The 12,895-nt window shown below is 39.5% G+C and overlaps 1 protein-coding gene across 1 annotated transcript in view; it reads right to left on the reverse strand.

Moving 5' to 3' along the window:
• Positions 1–12,895, reverse strand: part of AOPEP (aminopeptidase O (putative)) — a 212,764-nt gene that overhangs the window by 86,094 nt on the left and 113,775 nt on the right. The window contains 1 exon segment of the mRNA XM_082497138.1: positions 11,649–11,709. Coding sequence (XP_082353264.1) covers positions 11,649–11,709 — 61 coding nt within the window.

Here is a 12,895-nt window from a genome sequence, read left to right on the forward strand (position 1 = left end):
GTTACGATTTGCTCTCTAGAAGTACTTCAGCAGCTCAGTGTTTTTGCACAATGTGTGAAAAAAGCATTGGCCTCAAAAGCAAGACCTTCCATCGCAACCCTAGCGAGCTGGGAATGCAACGGATGGATGTGAACCCCCAGGATCACTTTGGGCTTCTGACTGGACCACTGCATGAATCAGTTGGTCACAGTTTTTTTGGGTCAGCATTACAGAGGGCTACATGGACTTCAGATACATGGTATGTGTTTATACACATGCAGGAAATACATCTTCCCCACATATCCATTCCTTCCAATCACAAACAGGTCTTTCTAAAAGCCTAGAAAACAGGGAAATTTTCCAGGATAAAATGTGTATTTCTTATAAAAATCCTAGCCCATTTGGGAGGGAAGGTGGCAACTTGTTGCTGTCATATAAAATTTTTACCCCATCTTTATGCCCAACTCTCTAACCTTCCACACTAAAAAGATCTCAAATATGTTTCCTAAAATAGCATTTGACTTCTCATTATTTCATATCCTGTCTCCAGTGCACTAGAACTACTTATAAGGGACACCAAACTGGAGAGATTTCAGCCATTTTGAAGGCTACTCTTTCATAATTAATACAGAAAAACTGTTTTCTTGCAAGGTAGCATGAAAAGTATTTTAAACTTCTGTGGATTGTTTCCACTGGGTAAAGAAAACAATGGGCAGGTTAAAAATTGGTTGCTAACTTCCTTGCTTCTCTTAGGGTGTTTTTACAAGCAATGGATTAAAATCAATGTTTATTGCTACGCAAGCCCAGCTGTGCCCTTATCGGGCAAATCTCATTTCAACATTTCTGTGTAAGAGAGGACCCGTCCTCCCTCTCTTTGCTATGTTTCCACCCCCTGCACATGTAGGTGGGAGAGTGGGAGCTTGGGAATGTGAACTTGATCCAGCATTGATCAGCCAGGCAGCAAACTGTTATTGTTCTTTAGATACCAAACATAACTCCTTTCTAGTAGGGATAAGCTCAGTCATTCTGCACATAACACAGCTTTTTGTGTTCAGCAATGCAATTAATAGGAAAGGGAACCAGAACGACTGCTTGAGATTTATTAAACTTAAAAGAGATTCTAATGAACAAACAGGTGGAATCCAGTCCACAATTATTTCAGAAATTGAACATTTGTTTCAAATGCACTTCAGCTTCTTGAACAAGCTATTACTCATGCAGATTTAATATACTACTACTATTGTATGTCTGAGCTGGACACATACAATACTGAAAGGCAGCCTGAAGAAAAACAGAGAGATGGTTGAAAATTTGGCTTTTGACTTGAGAAGCAAGCCAATGTTTTAGCAGGTCATTAAACTCAATTCAGTGAAGTATCCTCCTCAGCCTTAATGCAGACTCACAGTCCCAGCTGAGAACCTCAAAAACATTTTTTTCTGAATTATTCAATTAATGGCTACATTAGAATAATAGAATCATAAAATAGTTATAGTTGGGAGGCACCTTAAAGGTCATTTAGTTCCACCCCCCTGCCGTGGGCAGGGACACCTCCCACTAGATCAGGTTGCTCAAAGCCCCATCCAGCCTGGCCTTGAACGCTTCCAGGGATGGGCCATCAACAACTTCCCTGGGCAACCTGTTTCAGTGTCTCACCACACTGAGAGTAAAGAATTTCTTCCTAACATCTAATATTAATCTACACTCTTTCAGTTTAAGAAGATTACCCCTATTCTTGTCACTACATTCCCTGAAAAAGAGTCCCTCCCCATCTTTGCTGTAGGCCACCTTTAGGTACTGGAAGGCCACTGCAAGGTCTCCCTGGAGCCTTCCCTTCTCCAGGCCGAACAACGCCAACTCTCTCAGCCTGTCTTCATAGGAGAGGTGCTCCAGACCTCTGATCATCTTCGTTGCCCTCCTTTGGACTCGTTCCAATGGGACCACATCCTTCTTATGTTGGGGGCCCCAGAGCTGGACAGAGTACTCCAGGTGGGGTCTCATGAGAGTGGAATAGAAGGGCAGAATCATCTCCCTTGACCTACCGGCCACACTTCTTTTGACACACCCCAGGATGCTATTGACCAACACCCCCAAGTCCTCCTCAGGACTGCTCTCAATCCATTCTCTGCAAAGCCTGTATTTGTGCTTGGGATTGCACCAACCCACATGCAAGACCTTGCACTTGGCCTTGTTGAACTTCATGAGGTTTGCATGCACCCACCTCTAAGCCTGTCCAGGTCCCTCTGGATGGCATCCCTTCCCTCCAGCATTTTCACAGCTCAACACAGCTTGGTGTTGTCAGCAAACTTGCTGTTGACAATCCCACTGTCCACGTCAACAACAAAGATGTTAAACAGTGCCAGTCCCAGTACCAACCCCTGAGGGACACCAGTTGTCACTGGTCGCCACTTGGACATGGAGCTGTTGACCGCAACTCTTTGTGTGTGGCCACCCAGCCAATTCCTTATCCATGCAGTGGTCTACCCATCAGATCCATTTCTCTCCAATTCAGAGACAAAGATGTTGTGTGGGACACTGTCAACTGCTTTGCACAAGTTCAGGTAGATGACATCAGTTGTTCTTCCCTTACCTACCAATGCTCTAACGCCATCGTAGAAGGACACCAAATGTGCCAGGCACAATTCGCCCTTGGTGAAGCCATGTTGGCGGTCGCCAATCACCTCCGTGTTTTCCATGTGCCTTAGCAGGAGGATTTGCTCCATGATCTTGGCAGGTACAGAGATGAGACTGACCAGCAGGTCTGTCTTTTTTCCCTTTTTAAAAATGGGGGTTATATTTCCCCTTTTCCCCTCAGTGGGAACTTTACTGGACTGTCATGACTTCTCCAATATGATGGACAGTGGCTTATCACCTTAATTTGCCAGTTCCCTCAGGACCCACGGATGAATCTCATCAGGTCCCACAGACTTGTGCACCTTCAGATTCCTTAGATCTTGAACCTGGTCTTGAACCTGGCTTTCTCCTACAGTGGGCGGTTCCTCACTCTCCCAGTCCCTGCCTTTGCCTTCTGTGACTTGGGCAGTGTGATTACAGCACTTGCTCATAAAGACCGAGGCAAAAAAGTCATGGAGTACTTCAGCCCTCTCCATATTCTGGGTGACCAGGTCTCCCATTTTCTTCCAGAAAGGGCGCGCATTTTCCCTAGTCTTCCTTTTATCACCAACATAACTATAGAAGCTTTTCCTGTTGCCCTTGACATCCCTGCCCAGATTTAGTTCTTTCTGGGCTTTAGCTTTCCTAACCTGATCCCTGGCTGCTTGAACAATTTCTCTGTGTTTCTTCCAGGCTACCTGTCCTTGCTTCCACCCTCTGTAGGCTTCCTTTTTCTGTTTGAGTTTCTCCAGGAGTTCCTTGTTAATCCATGCAGGTCTCCTGGTGTTTTTGCCCTACTTCCTCTTTGTTGGTATGCATTGCTCCTGAGCTTGGAGGAGGTGATCCTTGAATATTAACCAGCTTTCTTGGGTCCCTCTTCTCTCCAGGGCTTTACTCCACAGTGTTCCACCAAGCAGATTCCTGAAAAGGCTGCTCTCCTTAAGTCCAGGGTAGCGAGCTTACTGTGCACCCTCCTCACTGCCCTAAGGATCTTGAACTCAACCATCTCATGGTCACTGCAGCCAAGGCTGCCCTTGAGCTCTACACTCTCCAGCAGCTTCTCCTTGTTGGTGAGAACAAGGTCCAACATAGCACCTCTCCTCATTGGCTCCTTTATCACTTGGAAAAGGAAGTTATCATCAACACATTCCAGGAGCCTCCTGGATTGCTTATGCGCTACTGTGTTGTCCCTCCAACAGATATCCAGGTGGTTGAAGTCCCCCATGAGGACCAGGGCTTGTGAACATGAAGCTGCTCCAATCTGTCCATAGAGGGCCTCATCTGCTTGGTCTTTCTGGTCTGGTGGCCTGTAGCAGACGCCTACTGTAACATCATCTGCCCCTGCCTTCCCTTTAATCCTGACCCATAAGCTCTCAATGAGGTCCTCATCCATCCCTATGAAGAGCTCCATGCACTCCAGCTGGGCATTGACATAAAGGGTAACACCCCCTCCTTGTCTCCCCTGCCTAACCTTCCTGAAGAGCCTGTATCCTTCCATTCCAACACTCCAGTCATAAGAGCCATCCCCCCATGCCTCTGTGATGCCAATAAGATCACAGCCAGGCAGGTGCGGGCATGTTTCTAACTCTTCTTGTTTATTCCCCATACTACATGTGTTTGCATAGAGGCATTTAAGTTGGGCCCCCGATGAAGCTGACTTACTGGCTGGAGTGGCTGGAATTCCTTTGTGCTGCACTCCAGGTGCTCTCCTGTTGACCTGCAACCGTTCTCCAGGCTCTGGGCATCTATTACTCACATTGGCATCATACTGGTAGGAGTGGGATGGATTGAGGTTCCCCTCCCCCGGCATCTCTAGTTTAAAGACCTCTTCATGAGCTTGGCAAGCCTCTGACCGAAGATACTTTTCCCCTTTTCTAATAAGTAGACTCCATCAGGCCCCAGTAGACCAGGTTTCTTAAAGTGAGTCCCATGGTCTAGGTAGCCAAACCCCTGCCCGTGACACCTGTCCTGTAACCATTTGTTGATTTGCTAGATTTGATTTGCCCTATCAAGCCCCTTCCCTTTGAGCAGGAGGACTAATGAAAAAAATCCTAAGATTTAGGCTCCTAAAACTCTGTTTTAAACTTCACTTTGAGAAATTAGAACAACAGAGGCACTGAAATATTATGGCCCATACTTTCAAACGTAACATTTAAAAATTAACATCTACATTCAACCTAGACAGCAAGGTACTCAGCACTATGTGGGTGTCTAAACTGAGGCAGTATTTTTTCCAATTTTAGAATGTGATCACACAATAATTCATAACAATGCTATTCGCTATTCACATCTTGACTGTCTGTGTTTTTCTCCTAAAATCAGCAATCACAGGCAATGCAGAAGAAACTTAGTCAAAATCCTTCAAAACTATAACAATACTCTAAGACATGCCTGAACTTGAAGAGCTCTGAAATAAATTTGGGTCCTTACTGACAATTAATAATGTATTTTCTATAAGCAGCTTTCTTGAATTTTTGAACTATTCAACAAAAAAATATACCACTGTTGTGTCTTGTTTAGCAGTATCTTAAATACAATTTATAGGAATGGCTAAACTAATTACAAGGCCATTTTATGCCAATAACCTTTAGATCAACACAGTATCTTTTTAATTAATAACAGACCTTACAACTTATTTGATAGTTTGCACCAAACAAAATATCAAATTCTCCATATATTTTGGTCTATCTAGAAAGACTCTCAGATGGATAGTCTTTATCTAAAACATCTTTGAAAGAGTTAACATAGAGAGAAAGTCCGTCTGTGCAATCTGTCTTGATTTGTTTCTCTTCATGATTCATCTGACATTTATGCATGGTGCAGTACTATACATGTTGCTTGATTACATTTTTATATTTTCCAAAATCTCATCTTCTCTTCTAAGAAAATGGGATGCAATGTTGACAGTACAACTGCTAATTTTGGAAAAAATCACAGCACTAATGATTCGTATTCAAAAACTTTTTCCTTATTGTGCTTGTTATCATTAGAGAATCCATTAATCAATTTATATTGTTGACCTATGCTCATTTAAAATTGTAAGGACTTTGGAAAGATCTTTTCATCTTCCACTCTGCAAGCTTGCTAATATAAAAACAATAAAATTTTTCTTGAGGGGAAGTGCCTATTCTTCAAAGTATGCTTTCCACATACAAGAATAACTACTTATCATAAAGTAACAGTTACGCTTTCTTCAGATTATTTCTCAATTATCAATTTATTAGAATTCAACTATCAATCAATTACATTCTCTGCATTGATGTTAATATACACACAAAAGTCTCCATGTTCAGATACCTCTTCATAGACCCTTCCCATTTTTTTCCCCAAATCACGAGCTTGAATGAGCTACTTAAGAGGTGATTCTCACTGCCAGTGCCTACAAATTTACTTTATCTCAACAAACAATAAAGATTTCAATTGTTTATTGTCTCAATGTTGTCATCCACTAATATGCAGTTATTATATACGTCCAGACAGAAAAATTGCAAGAGAAGGCATGACTAGTAATGACAGGAAATATCAAGTGTTAACAAACCCAAGCCTTAAGTTACACTCTACTCCAATAAGAGTGATTTTTCTGCTCAAAAATCTTCCATGTAAAACTTGGGTGAACGACTGCTAAAGATAATTCAGAAGTTTAGTAAGAGCATTCCTTTAAAAAAAAACATTTGAATGATGTTGGTTTGTTCGGAATTGACCATAACTGCTACCATGCGATGCATTCTCTTGTAGAGCTATCCCTGCATCTCTTTTTTTGTCTTAGTAAAAGGACACAGGAAATCTATAAAGCTTGTAACTGGGGCAAAAGCCAGGAACCTTCTTAAAAACAAGCTGCTTTATCAGAAATCATATTAAGTACTTGAGCTTCTGCTGTAGCATCCTCCTAAATTTATGAAACCACAAAAATACGTTACTTGCATTGACTTAGAACACTTTACAAATTGTATTTCAGTTCAAATTTTGCTATGAGTTTCCTTTCAAATCTATTTCTTCTTCAAGTAGGACAATCCAGGAGCCAGTCATATACAAACAAACCCAGAAATAGATGGATAAATGAATATTCATCACTGGAAGATTTCTTTTGACTGTGTATTTCCAGAAATGTAGATGATTTACAAATAACATTAGTAAATGTAGCTTAAAATACTGTTTTACCACAGTAACAAAAAGCAGTGCAGAGAGGAAAAAATATGAATTCTTTTTAAATGTCAAAATTCTTAGTCTTGTAACAGGAGGCTGTTCATTCAGAATTAGAAAGCATGGGCTCGTATTCTCACAATACACACAATAAGCTGTACATGCTCTGAAAACCTCTTGGCAGTACCCACTTTAATCAGGAAATACTTTTTAAAGTAGAACAGTGGATAAGCATTAAGCTTTTACAGGAGGATAAAGTAGTAAAAGGGACTAGGAGAAAGATACAGCAGTGATAAGACCTCTTGCAATTTTTTCATAGTTTTGAGGGGATGTTCAATGTGCTTATCCCAGTGCCTGCAGCTATGTGAACATGTAAGACTTGTACATTACACTGAAGGATATGTTGGAAACTAAAAATCATGAAGGAGCAGGCCAACTACTCCTTTTTTCTTTTCTTTTTCCTTATTCACCTTTTTCTTTTTAACTCAAGAATGAATCTGGAGAAGATTGTTTTCATCGCACAAGATACCAAGGGAAATACATGCCCAAGGAACATTCAAGATAGCAAGTTTGCCAGTAAATCATAGTATGTTATGAAACAATGCAGTTTCAGAGGCAAAAAAAAAAAGGTGGTGAAACTGGAATGAGTTAAAAAATACATGTAGGAGCTTATGAGATGCAGAGACTACCTAATGTTTATTGGTCTACCTCTCAGTTAAACAGTGTACAAAAGAGTTCAGAATGGGGAAAGATTTTAAGCATATTTTTAAAAGGTTGATTATCTTGGGTAGAATAAGAAATTCAGAGTAAGTGGGCAATATAACACAAAGACAGGTCTGTACAGAACTGAAAAAATCTTCCTCAAGGAGCATATGGTCTTTTAGTCTTAAACTATAAGTAAACGTTACACAGAAATGTGTGAAAGACACAATAGAAACTGTACTTAAGAGAACAAATCATCATCACCAGGGATGAAGTGGACTTAAGTGATTTCATAGGTGTTTTCCAGCTCTAAATGCAGTTTTGTTCTTCTGATTCTACTCCTTGCCAGCTTAACTCATTGCCTAAAGTTGGTGGTGTTAAGTCATTACTACTTGTACATGATGAAAAGTTGCTATAATCCCCTGGTGAGTCACCTCTGAGTGAGACAGAAGTACAGTTGCTTGATTTGATAAAAGGTATTTTCAACAATGCAATATGCTTCACCTTATTTAACACCACCACAATGTGTTCCCAGAAAAGCTCATGAAAGCTTGTGTTTCAGAAATGCTTGCTTTGCAGCTCTTATATTCCTGGTTGTTTTGTGTGTGAGAAAACCTTCGTCCACAGCAAGCCTGAAACAACCACTGTGCTGTGGCAGTCTTCCATGTAAAAAAGAATTGGCCAGGCACTACCACACACTCTTTTTTACACGATTAACCTTTAATGCTTTAGAAAATACAAAATTTGGAAGTGTAACTTGGCATGCAGAATTATTTTTTCATGGAAACAGGCCAAATTCTGTTTTTATTTATCAGTATGACTCCCTTAAGTTATTCTTGATTACTGCTGGTATATACATGAGCCTGGAAACTGGCCCAATATTTAGAAAAGACCAAATGACTTTTCGAAGAGTGAAATGATAATAGAAACTGACAAATATTAAAGTTTCAATGTTTGTAAGTTGCAAGTATAAAGGGGTCTGTATATGAGGTTCCCTGGACAGAGTTGGAGACAGGATTTGGGATGGCAAATGTAACAAATCACAGGTAAAGGAGTACAGGATTTTCAGTTAGACAGATGACATAACATATGACTGTAAAGAATACAAAATGCTAATTACTCTACTGGAGGTAAGATGGTAAGTAATGTTGCTTCAACAGTTTGGGGAGTGGAAAGTATTTATCCTCATCTATCTTTTGCACAAGTACTTTTCCAGTGTCCTTAAAGTAGACACTGTTGTGAAGACAGTGAACTAAGGGGTCGCCTAACAACTCTGGTTTTAAGTGACGAAATTTTAGAGAGTACCAGTTGTATACAGGTTACAGAACTGGATGCAAGAACCATGCAAGAAAATTCTTAACAACTCTTTGGTAGCTAATGGTGTAAATCAACCACAAGTGGTGAATTTTCTTTATAGTTAATGGATGACGTGAATTTCCTAAGAAAAACATACCAAAACATAGACATAAAAGATGCCACAGAAACAACCACAGCCACTGTAAAATATAAAAATGCTCATATGGGAGAGATATAAAGGAACAGTGTTCTCTCTTGATTTTCAGAATGGACAGCATGATGCATATTTCCCAATCCCATTAGAAAGGAGTGTCTCTCCAGTAAGGAAGTTTCCTCTCCAAATGTAGTGAATTCTTAGATAGCATTTGTAAATTTAAAATTTTTAAATTCTCAATCAAGTTATTTCTCATAAGTACCTACTAAACCACTAAGAAATGCATTTTGTCCCTCTAAGAGTAGGTGCTGCAGGATTAAGAGTGACTTCAACTATTATGCCACAGGACTACAGTGTAGCCAGTAAAATAAGGGTGGTAAGCAGCTGCTTTTCAGTTGCTCTAGTACTCAAGAAAGGTAGTCAACTGCAATGGATACTCTGTACCTCACACTGCTCACACTGCCTGACTGGCTGGCTCAGCCGTATTACTTTGCCCAAAGGAGCTGACAGAAATCTTCCTCTATACACACCCCAGTCCACTCCTCTGGAAACCCATATGAGGGAGAATAAATCAGTTCTGTGTCATTCCTGGGCTGTTATTTATGATGCAGGTAGAAGATGCGTGGAAGAAGATGGTCTATGTGCCCTCACATAGATTCATCATGTTAGCCAACTTAATGGTTTGCTGAAATAAAGATAATCTAAGTACTTTCTAAGGGGGTTTCAATATTAGCTCCTGTACAGCACGAGTAGGTTAATAGTTCCATAGTCAGTAAATACGGTCATATTTAGATTATAGATACAAACATATTGATAGCTACTAAGCAACCTCTACAGTCTTAATTTCAGGAATAAGGGCTCCCCAAATGGTTTAATGAAGCACAAAGGAAACAAGGTTTTCTATTCACCGAATGACAACAACTCCAGCTCTTTCAATAAAGTGGAAACGAGTTCCCACAAGAGCCTGAGAAGTGCTGAAGGCAACAAGGGTAAATCACCAAAAAGGTTACTGAGAGAAGGGAGAGGCAGAGGGAAGAAGTCAGCATGTGGATTCTCAGAAGCAGCAGAATACTAAATCAGCACCATTCCTGTTGATGTTGTTTTTACAAAACAACAAAAATATCAGGGAAAACTCTTTGGTCTTTAGAGAAAATTTACAATGATTTACAAACCTGCTGGATGTGGAAATATTAGACATTTACAGGGTGTAATGAAACTAGTCACTATTCATTCTGAACAACTTATGGTAGGCTCTCAAGAAAACAGACTTCAGATTTGACATTAATCAAAAACATTTTCAGTTCTTTAGTCTGCCTCTATCTTCCTTATTTGTGATTTAAGAGTTGATTGTGGGACACTAACAATGCACATCCTCAAAGTATCTGTAAGTAAAATGCCAGAAAACAGACAGACAGTTCAGCATCTTACAACTACAGCTGTGCAACATCAGTTTCTCCCCTATACTTGAAGCAGCTGTTCTATAATGTATTGAATTTTCTCAGGGGCAAAACCTTGATCAAAACAGAGCATTAAAATCAAGATCCGTTTTCAAGAAATGACTGAACATCAAGATGCATGATGATACTTACTGTCCTTTCCTTTCCTCCCTTCCAATCAAAGTTAATTTTATTTTCAATAATTTTACAGCAAGAAACAAACTGCACCTTGATCTTCAAATATTAGCCTGTGAACATATTGATCTCAGGGCAGAAATTCCCAAAGGGCCTTCTACAGCACACTGAACGGTGGACACGCACACCTCTAAAGCTGTCAAGGGAAGAGCTCAACCACAGTGTTTGGCAACAGCTCAGGTTCAGTGACCACTACTTATCGTTTTGAGCTCTCCAGCTATTTTGACAATTCTACCTGCAAACATGCCCACTCCTCACAGCCTTGCTCATGCTACCCAAGTACCTTCACTTTTGCGCATACAAACCGTCATACTAAAAGTTGGGTTTTTTTGTTGTTGTTTTTTTTTTTTTTTTTTTAATACTCTTGCAAAGTGGAAACAAATGCAAACACCAGGTAAGGTAAATCCCAAGCAACCTAAGGGGATGTCAGCTTAGAGGAAATCAGTTAGAAACTGAGCCCTGAGTGTATAATAAAAACATACTTTCTATAAAACTGTTTTTTAAGACGATCTATACAGAGATATCTTTCTTCAGCTAATCCCAGTTTTGGACCAAAATGAGTAATCAGAGCCTTCACACAGCACAGACACAAATAAGCATTTGCAGTTCACAGAATTTAAAACATTAATATTAAAAGCTTTTAGTATTCAATGCAGAAAATAATGCTCAGTGTCAACTGCAACAGAACTGGAACACCAATGAAATATGTTACCTGTGCAGCAGATTCTTGAGCAAGAAACAATATTCACAAAATATCAAATAATTTAACATTTAGTTACTGCTGTCAGTAGGGCTTTCAAGTAATTCATACACTGTCAACTGTGAACACTGCTCCTTACATTTAGAAGAGTCCATTACTATCCTGTAAAGCTTACGTCCATGTGACTACAATACTAAGCAAGAGGACAAGTTTTGTAAGATTTGCCCTTTGACAGGTTTGTTGAGACGATGGTAGAAGCAAAAACCTGCAACCGATAAAAGCTAAACCCATATAAAGATGTGGAAAGCAGTCATCATCAAAACTGTTTATTTAAAACCATACCTATTATAAGTTCAGGTAATGATTTAAATAACTTACAATGTAATGAGAAATGCAAGACTCCAGAAAGAACAGAGAACTGGAATTTTGTATTTACCTTTGGCATTCCCGAAGTGTCAAGCCAATTCTGGAAGATACTTTCTACAGTTAACCCAGACCTTAAAAAAAAACCAAACAAACCAAAAATTAGAAGACACACACAAAATTATCATTTTTTCCACATGACAATTAACCCTTTAGAAGCTTAGCAAAACCCTGAATTCCAAGTATTGATTATACTGTAGTGGTACTGCATTCTTGTTTTTTTAATGAAAAATGCCATTAGATATGAGCAAATTAAAAACAAATCAGTGTGTTTAAACTCAATGATGTGCTTACGACTCAATGATAAATTCAGTGCTTATGAGGACTGACAGAGAAAGTGTAACATTTATGAAACTACATGTAAAGTATGAACAGGTGCTCTACCTCTTGTTGAGTGGATTTTTGTTTCTTTCACAGAAAAAAAAAGATTACCAGCATGTAAATTTAGCCGGAGACATTAAAAACCAGTATTTTGTTATAGAAGCAGCCTAAATGTAAAGCCAAAATACCAAAGAAAATGAAAGGAAATGCGAACTTCCTTAAACTTTTAGGTTTTAAAAGGCACTGATGGATATTAATCCTCAAAGTTACCAAGTATCTAATACATTTCAGTCTCATCTTTTCTGCACTTTCTTTATATCCTGATAACATTCACAGTGAAGTCACAGAATAGTCTGGAGCCCCAACAAAAGGAAATAGTCTGTCATGATCAAGATGTGTGGGACTGGAATAAGTAATTGCAAATTCAAAAATTATATTTCCTCTTTTACTTTTGTAAGTAATTTACTTCAGCTCTGGCTGAAGTCTTCCGAACTTGCAGGGAAGCCAATTTAAAAAAAAATAAAAATAAATCACACTGTCCATGCAATGTGCCAATACTCAAAAAGGAACTTGAGTAAGCCCTCAATGAGTGCAAATATTCTGAGAAGCAGAATAGATGCCCATGGCCTGTCTATGGTAATGCCTTGGCAAGACTCATTCTAATACTTACATCTACCTTCATGTGTGTAATGTAGACTCATAACCAACAAAGCATTCATGAAAAGAACAGCCCTTTGCAAGCTCTGAAGCAGGAAGGCAAGCAACCCAGTACAATTTTTATTTGAATTACGTGACAAAGAAGCCTCCCCCTCCCAACCCCTCACAAAGCTGTGATCAAAATTCTGACCCTAAAGCATGTTTCTTTATGGACTGTATCAGTGACTAAGAAGGATTTGTAATGAATACATCAGTCATTTTTACTGAATGATTTTTAAGCAC

Source organism: Vanellus vanellus (genome assembly GCF_965231255.1).
Source record: "Vanellus vanellus genome assembly, chromosome: Z".
Classification (NCBI taxonomy): Eukaryota; Metazoa; Chordata; class Aves; order Charadriiformes; family Charadriidae; genus Vanellus; species Vanellus vanellus.